The following is a 16446-nucleotide window of genomic DNA, read 5'->3' on the forward strand; positions in this document are numbered from 1 at the left end:
TTTTTTCCCAGTTTTCCCCCCCCTCCCCCGGGGGGGGGGGGGGGGAGTGAGTGAGCAGCTGCATGGTGCTTAGTTGCTGGCTGGGGTTAAACCACGATGTGCACAGTCTCATATAAAGGTGGCTTCAGTGATACCTTGCAACAGTCTCCAGCCCATTCCAGCAAGATTTAATTTAATCCATGCTACAGTTAGTGTTTTCTTTGGAACTGCAATGTTCTTCTCATAAAAATGTTCACCCTCCAGCCCATATTTACTAAGTAGGTGCCAACTAGGCCTGGGTTCAGCGATGTTTACAAGGCCAGTGTTATGGGGATTTAAACAGAAAACAACAAAAAAACATACAATGCGAGAGCAGTTCTCGCTGGCAGTTCAAAAATGCTTGCACAGGGTCATGGGGTGTTTGGCTCAGATGCAGAGATGTTGCTTGTGTCCGACTCAGACTCTCTCATCTTTCAGTAAAACTATACTGTAGAAGAACAAAAAATAATTTGATTTTCTTTGGTGTTCTTTCCAAGCAGCTCCAAGACCCAGAGAAAGAGCTGTCAGGATGCCAGAGCCAGCAAAGTCCACCTCTGCCCCCAAAAAGGGCTCCAAGAAAGCCGTGACGAAGACCCAGAAGAAGGGCGATAAGAAGCGGCATAAGAGCAGGAAAGAGAGCTACTCCATCTACGTCTACAAGGTGCTGAAGCAGGTCCACCCCGACACCGGCATCTCCTCCAAGGCAATGGGCATCATGAACTCCTTTGTCAACGACATCTTTGAGCGCATCGCTGGAGAAGCCTCCCGCCTGGCCCATTACAACAAGCGCTCCACCATCACCTCGCGGGAGATTCAGACGGCCGTGCGCCTGCTGCTCCCAGGAGAGCTGGCCAAGCACGCCGTCTCGGAGGGCACCAAGGCCGTCACCAAGTACACAAGCTCCAAGTAGCTGGACATCACCTCTCCAATGGGACCATCAAGCACCGGACCCTCCGCGCAAACACAGGTAAGCAGCCACGGTCCGGATGAACGTCACAGCTATTATCCACAGCAATTTACAGCCTTGGGATGGGCATGAGAAGTTACCTGGTGGAAGAGGAGACGATCTGGATGTCGGCTGATTTTCATCGTCTGTTCGGGACATGCAGCGGGCAAGGCTGGTGGAGGAGACCCCTGCTTTCACATCTCATCCAAAAGACTGACCGACTGTAGCATATCCAAACTCTCCTCTGTGCTTAGCAAACATGCATGTTTGGCACTGGCGGGGGAGACTGGCAGCAGCAACACAGAGACACTGTCTCTAAAGTCTTCCTGTTTGGCTGCTTTCTCACAGTCATCCAAGATGGGCACCGATGAGTCAGCGCTCGTATCCTCTCCTTCGTAGCCTGGATCTGTCCTGGTGTACAGCAGCACAGCCCACCCCGTGCCGGCAGAAGTGGCATCAACAGCTACCGGGCACAGGCTGTAGAATAAAATCCATATTGATTCAACAGCTCTCTGTGCTTGACAGCCTGTTGTAAAGAGCAAGCCTGGCAGGCAGGCAGATGCCTGGGATGATACCAAGCGCTATTCCTCCTCGTCACTCCCCATGGATGAGCCATCGAGTAGGCTGAGGGTGCTGGCGCTGGAGCTGTCTGCTGCCTCCCGCCTTGCGCCAAGGTGGACGGATGGACAAGGGGGGATGTTGGGGCTGGGTCGCAACCTTCCCCAGCTGCTGCTTTGCCTGCTTTAGGACTTGCTTTGGTGTGCAAGATGTTGCTAGTTCTACTGCTTTTCAGAGACTTTTCCTGCCTTGACGCTGCCTGGGCGCTCCCTTCCACCATAAGGGTGGGCGAGACGGGCTGGTGCCCATGGGGGTCCCCTGTCCTGTGAGCACTAGGGTGGTGCAGGACAAACAGCACAGAGGTGTTGGGTGGGGACTGACGTTTTGGGAAGGCGTCTGGAGTGAGAACAGAGGTGGTTAATGCAGTCTGGGGGAGAGGCAGGCTCCCTGCAGAGATCACTGTGGGCAGCTCACCTGGCCCTGCTTTCCCTGCTTTATTCACTGGTTAGAAAGCAAATGCAAAAACTGGGGCTGGGTGGATATACAGGGGCACTTGCCTGCATCCCAGTGATATTTTAAAGATTAAATAATTTTAAACTACTTCAGATACTCCCCACATCTTCTCAAAGTCCACAGTAAGGTGAGCAATAATAAAATGCTGATAAAAGCCATAGAGATTTGTGGAGGAATGTCTTGGTTACAGGTTTATCTTGGCCAAACTGCTGGATAGCAGAAAAGCATGTGTAGAACTGGTGTGAAGTTGAAGCTTCCTACTCAAAACACAAAATTAGCCAACGTTTAAAAAAAATATCAAAATCTCTGGTAGGCAGTAGTGCTCAGATAAAAAATATTCATGTCTGAAATAACAACTGCTCTCTGCAGCTGTTTCTGTAAATAAAAAGGGCAGCAAAGACACAGGATCCAGAACTAAGTGCGGGTTCTCCCCAGACTGCAAGACCTTGCTTTTAATTGAAAGGTAAATTCATACCCTGAAACACCAACCTTGCAGTACGTCTCTCACTTTCCCCTACATTTATCTCTATCCTGTTTCTTTACACTTTGAGAGTGATGGGGACCCTTGACAGATTTATGTTGCTTTTGGAGCTGTAGGACTCTGCAACTCCAGAAGATTCAGTTATTTCTTGTCTTTATAACAGTGTTGCAGTAATTGTCCAGTTGGTCTGAGGAAAGGGCTGCGTAGACCTGCTCAACCAGGAGCACCTCAGAAACCCAAGAGCAGCATGAGGTCTCATGTGGTCTCTGTGCAAGAGCGAAGGTCAAGTTGCTTATGGGCTGCTCCCATCCTCCTGATTTGGGTTTGAACACTCCACACCCAAAAAGGGGCTTTCCTCCCATACTTTGCTTGGTGATAGCACACAGCCATGTTTCATACCCTAATGCCAGCAGGAATCCTTAGCAATATCTTTTCAGAAGGAGCAAAAGCTGGCTCCCCAGGTGTCAGCACCCACAACCAGCAGCTCCCAGCAGCAGTACCTGTACTCAGTAGCATTGGTAACCTGGACCACTTGGCCAGGACACTTTGGAGGTGACAGCTTAGCACTTCCTTTTGTTTTCCAATCAAATAGTCAAAATCAGATACCAAAGATGAAAATGTACCTATAGTGGGCCTAGAGCCACTGTCCTTGGCCCTTCTCCCACCAGAAATCAGACAGCGGATGATTCAGAAGGGAAATACAGGGAGTGGAGGGCTGGCTGGCAGCGCTGGAGCTTTGTCCTCCCATCCCTGTGAGCCGCAGGTTAGACTTCATCCCCTTGGGGAGGCCTCCTGAAGGTAGGAATTCAGAGTGGAATAAATCCGCTGCAGTCCAAGCAGTGTGTCCGAGCCAGGACCCACACCTCCCATGATTACCCGGCGCAGCCCCTAAATCCTCACTCTTCCGAGCAGAGCAGAGTCCTGCTCCAGTCTCTGCAGGAACTCAGGAAAATAAAATGAGGTGGTGTCCCTCCAGGGTCTCCTGGGCAGCTTGGGGAGCTGGGGACAAGGCTGGGCACTCGGACAAGAGCTGCTGGCCCCATACACATACTCACAGTACTGGTCTCATTTTCTTCTGCCACTGTTGCCACTCTCCATTTTTGGAGATTGTTTCAGAGAGAGGAAAAATGGCAATTTAAGGCTGTAAAAATACTTGAAGGCTTAAAGAGGATTTTTATCTTGTCTAAAGCCAAGTGACTGAGACTGGTCACAACCATCCATTTATAGTTTAGGCTGTCGTTTCGCGCATCATTTGCTCTTCACTCTCCTTTTGTGTCTTTTCTTTACTTACCCCTGACAATGTGGAGCACAGGATTGAGGAACTGATCCAGGTTAAAATGAACCTTTATTTTTTTTTCATGCAAGCTTTGTTTCCACCCAGTTCTAGTGGCTGCTCTGATCTGTTGCTGTTGTACAGACATTTGTGCCAGCTGAGAGAACGACTTTTCCAGGAAAGGCAAGGCTGGCATAAGCTAGGACTGCCACAGAAAGCAGTTGGGAAATTAATGGCCTTAGTGTCAAGATAAAATGAAGAAAGGAAATCTGCGTGTCCTGCAGTGGCCCAGTTAGCAGCAAAGACATGGCTTTTAAATACACCGCTATGGGTGTAACCCTTGCAGTGTCCCACAAGCAGTTTCTCTAACAGTGCTGACACTAGGAATCGGACACATCCCATTTCTGCAGATCCCAGAGGACTCAAGTGTTACACAAGGGAAAGGGAGTAGTTTGGGGAGGGGACTCTGCTCCCATGCAGCCACACAGCTGTAGTGGTTGGAGGTTGCCTGCCTTGTTCAGCAGGCACACAGCCTGCGAGGCAGCCTGCCCTTCCCACAGCTGTCTGCTGCTGTACTGCCCTTCCCACAGCTGCCTGCTAGTGTACAGGAGCATGCTCGCAGCGCTTCAACGGGAATTATTTTGACTGTGGTGAGCTTGGACTGAGCCTTAATAGTAAAGGCAATAGAAAATGGTCTAAAAGTTCAAGCATTGATTGTCCACTCGGTAATCTGATGTGTGACGTATTCCACAGTTCCCTGGTAAGGGAGTTTCCTGCAGAATAGGAGTTCTGCACTTCAGGATCTGTGCTTTTAAAAAATACGTATTTCCAGCTCTGAAATTGATAAAACGTTTTAAAAATGAAGATAATATACCAAGTTCCACTGTCCCTACCTGATTCCTACTGCAATCCCAGAAGCATCTCTGGACCATTCCTGTGTTCTGCCAATTAAAAAAAAAAAAATCAACTGCAGATTGAAAGTTGGAAAGGGAAGCTGAAAAAGAGTAATACAGCCTTGATATTAACTTCATAATAACCCCATGGACATCACTGCACTGAGTTATTTGTTTTCATATACAATTTAAGAGATTAAATTAGCTGCTATAGATCTACTCCTGATTGTCCACCCTGCTTCCCTAGAAGGGCTTTAAGTCCATCCGCCCGTCACAGCAGAGCCCAGCCTACAGAAGAACTGAGTGGCCATGTGCCTAGAGGTTTGCTCCTGCTCAGAACAGACAGGTCTTTAGTCAAGCACAGGGAAAACAAAAGTAAAAACAAGTGTGGAGGACGAGTGCCTGTCCTGGACACCACTACGTGTCCTAGGAAGGGATGCCTGAGCTGAGACCGCTGAAGAGCCCTGCCCAGAGGAGCCACGTGGCTGTGTGCCCTTCTGCCCTGGTGACAGGTAGCCATGCAGAGGTAGCCCCAACTCCTGGCCACCCCTGGAGTCAGGCTTGGCATGGCCTCTGCACAGCCCCGAGCCTTTGTCCCATCGTAGCATTTCCTGATGGTTTACATCCAGACCAAACTGTTTACAGGGAAAGGAAGAATGTGAACTAAATCATAAAAATCACTTGCTGCCAGAATTTTGAGAGTTCCTGGGACCAGCACCTGGGGAGCAATCTCTCATGCTTACTTTCCATGCATGGTATCTTGTGGGCTTATGTACACAGAGTTTTTCTGACAGTAAGTGTTACATCAAGTGTGATATATGTTATATTATTGCTGCTTTATGACCTGTCTTACTGCTAATTACCTGTTTTCTGTTAAATGTATAAATAAAACGTAAATGCCAAACTGTTGAAAGTCAGGTGAGACCCAGCTGTCAGGATGTCTTTGCTTCTGCTGTATCACACCCCCCCTCCCCCCCCCCCCAACCCCCATATTTTTCTTTCTCCATCATATTTCCTCCAGACTGGGGGTGACAGCAGCCACCCTTCCAGCAGAGATGGAACCTGGCTGGTCCTGGTAGAAGGTCAGTCAAAAACCAGAGCAGCCCTGTACTGAGGGGATGTCACAGGCTGCCACTGTGAGTCCTTGTGGGGTGTCACACACCCCAAACATGGGTGCAACATGAGCATGTGTGTGTTTTCAAGCCCTTCCAGCAAGTTTGCCCCAGGCAGAGCTGTGCCTGCAACCTGTTCTAGCCACACTCCTGCTTGGGGTGCACTCTGCCTGGCACCCATCATTTAACCCCCAAGGGGCAATACTTCTGACTTGCACAGACTAAAGCACTGTGAGATTCTGTGGTTGGAAAAGTGTTATATGCACATTCAGAATTTCTGTTTATCTGAATTAACAATTGCTGCCACTAGAAACATCTTTCCTTGGACTATGAGAAGTTTATAGGCAACAAACATGGAATAAGATGTAGCATCTGAAAACTCCAGGAAGAAAAAGATCATTCTTTTAAAGAGTGGTTGGTAAATACACTTGAGTGAAACACCTGCTGGACATCAGCATCATAATGCACTCACTGGGGTGGGAAATGCATGTGCCGTGCTAGACGCTGTTTGCTGGAAAAACAAGCTGAGATTTCAGATACGGCATATAACAGAAGTCAGAGCTAAAAAGATGTAGAGTCTCTCTAAAGACAGACTCATAAGCTTAACATAACTGGGGAGAAGCAGTGTTTGGAGAAAAAAACCCTTATAACTAACTGATCAGAAGTATTTCTTTCCAAAGAAATAAATTATGCTACTTCTAATGCTGATTTCCATTCTGATACCTCTTTGCAGGGCAGCACCCACAATGCAGTTCCATAACAGAGCTGACATCTGGGTCTCAAGAAGACCCAAACCAGGTTACAAAAGGTAGAGCATAACCTATGGTCATGCTTCTCCAGAAGGTTGGGAGATAACATTTTTTTTTAGTTATTCAGTTATTATTTAGTTATTATTGACTAGTTATTCAAAGACCATTAGCAGGGCTCAGGTGCCACATGGCTAAGGCTGTTGGCAGAACCAGATGGAATTCAGGAGCATCAAAAGAAACTATGAGAGAACGAGGTTTAAAATAAGTAAAGAGGAGCAGCGCTTCATGCAACAAGCAGTCCACCTATTGAGCCCTTTGCCAGGGGCAAAACCTAAACCTAAACCACGACAACTATACTGAAAATTATTAGAGGCTGGGGGAATACAAAGAGGAAGGAAGTTATTGTATGTGTCTGCCCTATTCCTACAGTCTTTCTTGCCTATTCTGTCATGGCCACTGCTGGAAACAAGACTTTGGGTTGAATGCACCAAAGGGCTGATCCAGGTTGTCTGCATAAACTCGTGTAATGTCTGCCTTGTACTACTCATGAACTGTGAAGAGTTTCAGGCAGTTTTCTTAGGCCTCTGAAGCTTAGAAGAAAGCATAAAAGAAAGCTTTTTATCTTCCTTTCCTACATGGCTCCTGCACTTGCATTGACGGTTATGTGGATTGTGTTAGCCTAGCTTACATGAAAGATGTAAGAGATGTTTTGTTTCTAAAATAGTTAGAGTTAATAAACACAGATGGTGTGAGAAAGAGAGGAATGGAGCTTCTGCTCCATATAAAGGAAGGCTGTTCTCAAAAACATTTCTCATTTTCTCCCTTGAAGCAGTTGATTTAAAAAAAAAATATATACACAATTTCCTGCCTTTTAATGTCCATAATGCTAATTCCCCCCACAAAAAAAATCTCTTACAGAATTTCCTACAGAATTCATTCAGAAAAAATTTCTTCCAGATTTAACTGTCTTCTGAAGACAGAAGAAGATTGTAGTAGTAATAGAAATGGGAAGATTGGTAAGAATGGGGAAGGAATGACAATAGCTGGATGTGAGGCACCAGAAGGGACCAAAAGCAGGAGAGACTATAAGTGAATGCTGTAAGAGGGACAGGTGCTGATGGGACCTCGATGAGGAGCCCACCAAGGTGCCAGCACACACACAGCATGCAGCTGCTTGAGACACAGTCAGGAAACAAAGGGCAGGGAGTAAATCCTGGTAACTCGCAGAGGTGGAGCAGGATGGACAGTGTAGTTGGTGCCAGCAGCTAAGGGGTACAAAAGGCACATCCAGAGCCAACATACAGTCACCAGTCTAAGAGGAACCCAGGACATTTGATAAGGACATGGTGGTACCATACCTCATCCTCAAACTCATCGTGAAGATGGACACACACATCCCGGTGTCTTCATGCTGGTCAGGTGGCTTGGATACACGCATCTCGTGAGTGCATGGGTATGAGAATATGAGCGTGACTGAGTCAAATCAGTACTGCTTTAAAATAAATTCACCTGCCTATAAGGTGGTAAAGTCACCCTCCTATAGGGACTTGCATTGAGTTTGCTATATATATTGTGGCTGCTCATCGATTATTGGCATACATCTAGCCTTGGGGCAGGAGCAGTATCTCATCTTCTGTGCACTTCTCCAATTTATTGGCCATCAAACCTCCTCCTGTGCAGGTGTGGAGAATATTCTTTTTACAAAGTATATCCATATTTGCCAACACTGGAAATAGTGTCCGGCACAACTTTTTAAATAAATCAGGAGATGCTTCTGACCTAACCTGCCCCGTGGGCTAGGACACATCCTGGTGAATACCAGGCTGCCTCTGAAAAACATAGCTCCAGGCAGGAGAGCCGTGAGTGCCGTTGATACAAGCACTCAGTCTCCTCTCTTTGCCTGTCTGGAAAGACCAACAAAAGGAGGGAACATAAGTGCACCACATCCAATTTCACTAAAGTGAAGGAAATGTGAGGGTGCTATTGCCATTTACCATCTTCTTCTTGTAGGCTTTCAGTTTCTTTGGAGTGCTGCAGTATTCAAGGGCTCCTGATGCAGGCACTGATGGAAACAGGCTATTGAACTGCTCCATCTCAGTAAGACCTGCCCTTGCAGGAAGCTTTCTGAAGCATGGCTCAGTTCTAGCAATGTGGGAAGCCTGCGACAGAAAGGGCTCCTGAACACGTTGAGAGGTAGACAGTTGCGTTTGTTGAGAGTTTACTTTTTTGGGATGAACGTTTATTCCACAGCTACTTCCTCCTGTCATTGAAGTAATAAAGTCACATCTGAGTGCTGATTTTAGAGATGCAGAATCCTCCCCTCTACTCCACAAACACCCTCCAATGCCACATCCACATGAACTCACACTAAGTCCATACTGCTCCCATACTGACTTGCACTCTGGCCCAGGTCTAGAGTGAACCAACTGCAGCTTTAGGTGGAAAACTTAGTGGGAGAGCAAAAGAAGAAAATTCAAATTCATCCCCCCGCCCCTTTTGCAGCTTGTGTTATAGCAAAAGGACCCAGACACCTCTCGTCACAGCTGATCTCAGCTAACAAAAGCTGTCTCTGTGGGGTCCACCAGCAGCCCCTGGCCACTTAGCAGGGAAGAGCCAGAGCTCTTTTTAGCGCCGATGATTCAGCACAAAGAAACCTTTATAGCTCAGCAGTAGGCATCTCGCGCCTCTTCTCATCACGCCTCTTCTCAAGTTTTAAATACAAGGGCATAAAAGTTCTTACAAACCCCTGATTCTGCCAATTCCCTGAACATATGCCTGTAATGCTTTTTCTGGCATTTAAGTATCTTTAAATGGAAAAGATAGAGCTCTTAGGAATCACGAGACGCTGCATGCACCATCTCTCTTTCAAAGCCAGCATCTTCCCTGGCATAAACTAATCACCACTTGGGATATTCTGCATTTGTAGGGCAGGATACTGAACAACACTGAACAGCACCAGAAGAAAGTTCAATGCAAGCAGCTGCGCACCATGAAGGATGAACAGGTGGTCCTCCATGCCAAAGGGTATCACAGCAACCGAGAGGTCAGCCATATTTTTAAAGGGATTAGAAGTGCATAGATGGCAGGAAAAATTTTAATAACAAAAGACTAAATAGATGCAAGTTTGCAAGCAATGGTAATTCTCTGCTTTATAGGAAAGTTACACTAGATACAAAGGAACAGCAGGAAGAAGTCTTATCCCACCCTGACAGCTGCTGTGGGGATTACAGCATCCTCAGAAACAGCCTGTACCTGTCAGCCCTGGCAAGGACCCTCCACTAGGTAGAGGCAGAACAGAAATTCATGCCGTAAGTGCCCTATTCACGTGAATGAATAGTCAGTTCAGACCGTTCAGAAAGGAATATTAAATTTTTGAAAGTTTTCCCTCTTTTTTTTTTGTTTGCAATTTACCATTTGGATCACATTTGTCATGTTTTCTTCAAGGCTTAGCCTGGCTGTGGATAACTTTGACACCCAGCTATGCACCCGCCAAGGCCTGAGTGGGAAACAGCTCTGAAAGTGACCTGGGAAAATGTGAAGTCAACAAAAATACCTGCAGTTTTTCTTCTGGGCACAAAGATGCCAAAGCATATGTGCCTATCCAAGGCTGAACAACTTTGTAATGATACTTAACACTGATGTTTTTCCTGTTTCTCTCTAGCAAACTCTTGGGAAAAGCAAGAGCATGGAGCCACTGCTTGCTCACTTAATGCTATAGCTCAGGGGAAAAAAAGTGCCCTGATTTCTTTCCTCCCTCTGTTTGGATGACTGGGAAAGGGAATTGCTGGCTGTAGCCACCTGCTTCCCAGCTCACAACCCCTAGCCCTGCAATTACTCCTATTCCTAACCTGGGGCAGGCCTTTCTACCCCTCCTGCAGAGGCTGGGCTTCTATTTGGAAAAAGGAAATCAGGGAAAATACATGAAGGAAGAAGCAAGTGGTTTTGAAGTAAAGGATAACAGATCAGTAACCTAGAAACTGTTTGTTTTTATCCTTTAAATGACCAATGAGAAAAGTGCACGTGACTTGGAGCAGGATTCCATTCCCCAGCAAGTGCCATCTCCTCCAGGCTCGGCATCAGGTGCACTTTCATTTTCTAATATTTTTAGACAAGGGGTCAATTTAGGAGGGGGCCAAGGATGAGGACTCCTTAGAAATTAGGCACAACAGTATTATTACTTAAATCTCCCTCACATCTCTTTGACACAGCTAAGTGCCTGCACACAGGTGGAAATCCAACCTCCACTTCTCATTCTAGCTTCAAAACCAAAGTCGTCTTCTTAGCTGGGTCTGAAGATTCGAGCACTAGTAATAGTAGCATCTGTTGTTGTTGTTATCAACCTTCATAAAAGGTCTTTTGCCTGTCCCTGGAGGCAATTTAACAGTGAAACCCTTGGTATTATTTCAGCACTGAAAATAGTGTCCTCTCCATATCCTGGTTATGTCATATTTCTGCACTTGTCAGATGATGACCCAGAAGAGTTAGAAGCCATATCAGACAATCTTCTCAGTCCCCTAGAGTCAGCCAGGTATAAGGTTTGACTGGGTATTATAAAAGATTTATGGGAAGACATGTGGTTGAGCTGACATCTCTGATCACTTGTGGGATTTCATGGCACAGCACATGTCAGGTTGTGTTTTGCTGTGCAGGGCTGCTGTTCTCCTGTACTGGCATCTCCCTGGCTCTGTCACTGAGCACTCACAATTGGGATTTAAGACATGGATGTGCATAGTTTACACCATACCATGTGTTATATCCTGTGTGTCTTGCTAGAGGCCTGGTTGCTGGGCTCAGTAAGCTCCAGTATGAGACCCTACTTAGATTCTCAGGTTATAAATAAGTGAGATTTCACTAAGAATTGAACTTATTTTTAGCAAGGTGGACAAAGTTCTTTCTCATCTTCTGAGACTCAGTTCTCTCCTTTGAGTCACCAGCTAAGACATCTCCACCAGGGTGCTGAATCACAGAACCTAAGATGGTAGCACCTTGTCCTTACAGAAATGGGTGTGATATCATCTGGGTCTTGAACCCTGAGCTGAAACAGTGCCCGTGCCATACTTACAAGCTGCGTCACTGAGACAGCCCCAGGGAGAGAGGCCTTGGGCACAGCAAATCCACTCACCTGCAATCCAGTCTAAAGCCCTGACCCTGAAGGACAATGCACACAGAGCTCCTTCCAACAGCTCCTGTATGAGCTGGCTTAAACTAGCTGCTGACAGTTATTTTCATTCTTATAGATAAAGTTAAGCTGTGGATATGGCAGAGCACTATTTGGTATAAATCAGTTCACTGAAACTCAGCCAAGGTGTGTCAGGGCTGAAATAAAACTGCAGAGAATTAGTCATCCATCCCAATTATTTTATTTTTATTTCAACAGTGCTAAAATAATTCAAATGAGAACAGGTCTTGACAACAAAGAAAACAGCTTCTGTGCCGGAGAGCCTGCTCACAGGCACAGGGACAGGCTGGCAGCACGGCAAGGGCCTGGCGAGGAGGAGCGCGCCAAGGGACCCTGCCAGGCACCAGGGGAGCAGAAGGCGAGCGCCTGCCCCCGGCTCCACTGCCCTGCCCTGCCCTTTGCCGACTCTTTGCAATCTGCTCAGTCTTCAGCAGGTCCCAACAGTGCCCCATTGGTGAGGTACAGCTTACATGTGCACTGGGCTCGTGGCAAGAGGCTGTGATACCACCACCACGTGCTGCCATTTGTGAGGGACTTTGGATAGTGGAGATTTATGCCTGATGCTTTCGTCTGCTCAGCATAGAACATGGCTGTTTTCTAGGCAAAACTAGCCCTATAGGGTGTCATCCATGACCTCTACTCCCATATTTCATGGTCTGCAATAGTAGTGGGCTGTAGGCAGGACCCAGCAGGCAGGGGGTGGTGGCTGTTTCAGCTCACCACTAAAACCAGAGGGAGTGTGGGGCTAAACCTGGCCACCTCTAGCTTAGAGTTTACAGATGCTCCTCTCTGATTTAGCACTGACAATCCCAGCATGTTGAGGAAGTTTTCACAGAAGATCCTGGTGACTGCCTCCATTTCGTTTTCTGCAGGTCTCTAATTGTTTCCAGACACATGCATGGCACCCCTTGTTGCAGTCTGTTCGGTCAATATAAATCCACAGTGCCAATATCTGCTTATATCCTACCTTGTCCCGCACAGCTTTGCAGCTTCTCTAGCCAAGTGCTGGCCTCATCGAGTCTCTGTCAGGCTCAAAATCCTTTCTGCAAAGTTTCCTCAAGCCTCCCCCTCTTTCTTCTGCTCCTCACAGCAGGTGGCTTTGTCAAGCTCTTCCCTAACAGGCAAGGAGGTACCGTTTCCCTCTCTCTGAGCCCTTGTCTCCAGAAGTAGATTAAACTTGAAGAAAGGAGATTTTTATCTGTCTCAAAGCCCCTCACCACAAAGCACAGGTGAAAAGGCCTCAAAGCATTGCTTATCATGCCGCTGCGATGGAGGATGCTGAGCACTTTTGGTGCAGTTGAAAGGGGAGTTGAATTCACACACACACTGGCAGCTGCAAAAACCCAGCACTGATGAAGTAACATCACTTTGCTTTACTCCGCTCTGCCTGGATGACTAGTGCAGGTGCCGGTATCTCTCGTCACTGGAGCAAAGAGCAATTTCCGTGCTGCGAGCCAGCTGACCTGCGCAAGGATGAAGTGACCTACACCCCAGGAGTGCACATTTCTCTCATTCTGCAATGGAGGGAGTCTGAAAACCTTCCTTAAAGACCAATATCTGAAATTAGGCAAGTTTGTAGTAGGTAGGATGTGGCAGAGGGGGACCACAGACCCACAAAGGGCCCATTCAGCAGTGCCTGATGGCTGTGCTTCCCCCAGGATATCACATCCCTGACCCTCCCACCAGCAGTCGTATGTAAGCTATTAACTGTTCGCCATGGCAGGCTGCTGCGCTGAGAGGTGCTGAACCACATCTGGTCCAGCTCAGCGTGCTAGAGGCTGGCACAGACATGTCCACTCCACAGACCCGACACTCGCCAGAACCAGGGTCATATCCCAACCAAAGGGCCTTCTACAGTACAGCCCTTCTGGGCTTCCCTTTATCATCTTTGCGCATTTTAAGGCAGAAATTCTACCTGAACCACCTCTCGGCAGGGTTTATCTGAAAGCAGCACATCAGGGACTCGGGTCATGCCTCCTTGGGCAGTGGAGAGCCATTTGAGAAGATTATGCCTGTGGCTCTGCTCTTAGTCACTTGCTCAACCGGCAGAGCTGCCTTACCTTCCCCAGAGGAACCCTTTCCACTGAAAGGAAAAACTCACCACTTGTTTCTGAATCCCACAGAGAGCAAGACAAGCCCACCTGTGGGAAAAAAAAAAGAAGAAATAGAGTGTGCAAGTTTTGCAGGCAGCTTTTGCAGACACCTGGCATCAGTCATGCACCTCTGTCCCGCCTGCAGCTGCTGCCACAAGTTTTCTGCCCTTCCCAAATCTGTCCTGGAAGAGGTTGTCTCTCTGCTTTTCGGAGATAGCGGGCACAGGCAGGAGCTTGAGAACAGCCGTGGACTTCAGGACCTTCAGCTTTACCTGCCTATGGCATAGGGTTCACACCAAAAGGAAATCCCTAAGCCACCTGGCTGTGCTTCTCTTGCACTGAGCCATGGCAGGAGCAGCATGAAGCTGGGCAAGTTCAGCCAACAGTTTCTCAGGGACTCAGTTCATGCCTAGTGCCAGTGGTCACAGAGTGGCCTACATACACCCTTTCATCTTCTGGTTAGAAATAAAACAGGAAAACTATCTTTCCTCTCACCCTTCCTCCCATAAGAAAAGGTATAAGGAAAGCACAGATCTCTGAAACTTATGGCGGGTGGTTAAATATCATCACAGACTGACCAAACACCGTATTCAGCCATCCGCACTCTCCCTCCAGTGTTTCTTCTGCCTAACAGCACTGGTCAAATTCACGGTGCTAATGTGGGCATACTCCCATGTGCGTATACTGCAGCAGGGTTTTGATTCCCTTGTGAGGTGGGTGTTAGCTTCACCTAGCATCATCATTTTGAAGGTGGGAGCACAGGTTCTCTCCTCTACTGATGTCTTGGAGATGCCCTGAGGCAGACAAATCTGTGCATTTGGACAGAGGCAGTGGGAAGATTAGGGACAGTTATTTGAAGCCTGCATCACTTCTCCTGATCCTGAAGGGCTTATTCCCATTGCACCAGTGTGGCAGGGGCAGAAGATGGCTCCATCTGAGTTTGGCTTCCCTTAGCTAGGAGAGCACGGTGCTTTCCTCAGGCACCAGAGCAGGCTGTGTTCCTTCTTCTGTGTTTAGATCCCAGAGATTTGGATTCCTTTGATTCTTCCTGCAAGTCATATCCTGTACTTTGCAACTTATTTCATAAGGTAGTTGTGGGAACAGAATCTGACATGCTACATCTCTCCCTAAAACTAACATGATCCTAATACAGTGGGAGTTTGGGGGATTAGTAGCACTTAATTACACAGTTCTTTGAGTAGTATGAATCGTCCTTATACGCAGGTTGGAAGAGTCACAAGCTAATGACAAATATTTGTTCTCTTTAATTATGTGGAGCAAGGGAGGACAGCCCAGCTCCCTCCAGCTTTCCTCCTCCATCACTCTGACAGCTTCAACACCACCTGCTCTTAGAGCAAAGCAGGCACAGAAATAAAATCCACACTGATTTTTGGACCAGGCATCACAGGCTTGTAATGTGAGTGCATGCACTTTATTTTTAAGTACCAGTAAGTAACTTGGCTACACCTAAGACATTACTGACCTTCCTAATCATCGAATCATAGAATTATTTAGGTTGGAAAAGACCTTTAAGATCATTGAGTCCAACCATAAACCTAACACTGCCAAGTCCATCACTAAACCGTGTCCGTAAGTGCCACATCTACATGTCTCTTCAATACTTCCAGGATTGGTGACTCAACCACATCCCTGGGCAGCCTGTTCCAATGCTTGACAACCCTTTCGGTGAAGAAATTTTTCCTAACATCCAATCTGAACCTCCCCTGGTGCAACTTGAGGCCATTTCCTCTTGTCCTATCACTTGTTCCTTGGGAAAAGAGACCAACACCCACCTCGCTACAACCTCCTTTTTAGGTAGTTGTAGAGAGCAATAAGGTCTCCCCTCAGCCTCCTTTTCTCCAGGCTAAACAACCCCAGTTCCCTCAGCCACTCATAGGTCTTGTGCTCTAGACCCTTCACCAGCTTCGTTGCCCTTCTCTGGACACGCTCCAGCACCTCAATGTCTTTCCTGTAGTGAGGGGCCCGAAACTGAACACAGTATTCGAGGTGCAGCCTCACCAGTGCTGAGTACAGGGGGACAATCACTTCCCTAGTCCTGCTGGCCACACCATTGCTGATGCAGGCCAGGATGCTGTTGGCCTTCTTGGCCAGCTGGGCACACTGCTGGCTCATGATAACTGGCTGTCAAGCAACACCCCCCAGGTCCTTTTCTGCCGGGCAGCTTTCCAGCCACTCTTCCCCCAGCCTGTAGCGCTGCATGGGGTTGTCGTGACCCAAGTGCGGGACCCGGCACTTGGCCTTGTTCAACCTCATACGGTTGGCCTCGGCCCATCGACCCAGCCTGTCCAGATCCCTCTGTAGAGCCTTCCTACCCTCGAGCAGATCAACCTTCCCTCCCAACTTGGTGTCGTCTGCAAACTTACTGAGGGTGCACTCGATCCCCTCGACCAGATCATTGATAAAGATATTAAACAGAACTGGCCCCAATACTGAGCCCTGGGGAACACCACTTGTGACTGGCTGCCAACTGGATTGAACTCCATTCACAACTCTTTGGGCCTGGCCATCCAGACAGATTTTTACCAAGCAAAGAAACTTTTCATGCCTTCTTACCTTCACTTGCCTTTTAGAAGGTCCAACCCTATCAAGTGGTTCAGATGAAGCAGGGAA

At 47.5% G+C, this 16446-nt stretch overlaps 1 protein-coding gene across 1 annotated transcript; it reads left to right on the plus strand.

The window, feature by feature from the left end:
- Positions 1-543: 543 nt before the first annotated feature.
- LOC104840136 (histone H2B 5-like) lies at positions 544-928 on the plus strand. Its single transcript, XM_010580857.1, has one exon. It carries the CDS (start codon positions 548-550, stop codon positions 926-928), a length of 381 nt encoding a protein of 126 aa, XP_010579159.1. The 5' UTR covers positions 544-547.
- Positions 929-16446: the final 15518 nt, after the last annotated feature.

The sequence above is a fragment of the Haliaeetus leucocephalus genome, unplaced genomic scaffold, assembly GCF_000737465.1.
Source record: "Haliaeetus leucocephalus isolate CR32 unplaced genomic scaffold, Haliaeetus_leucocephalus-4.0 Scaffold751, whole genome shotgun sequence".
NCBI lineage: Eukaryota > Metazoa > Chordata > Aves > Accipitriformes > Accipitridae > Haliaeetus > Haliaeetus leucocephalus.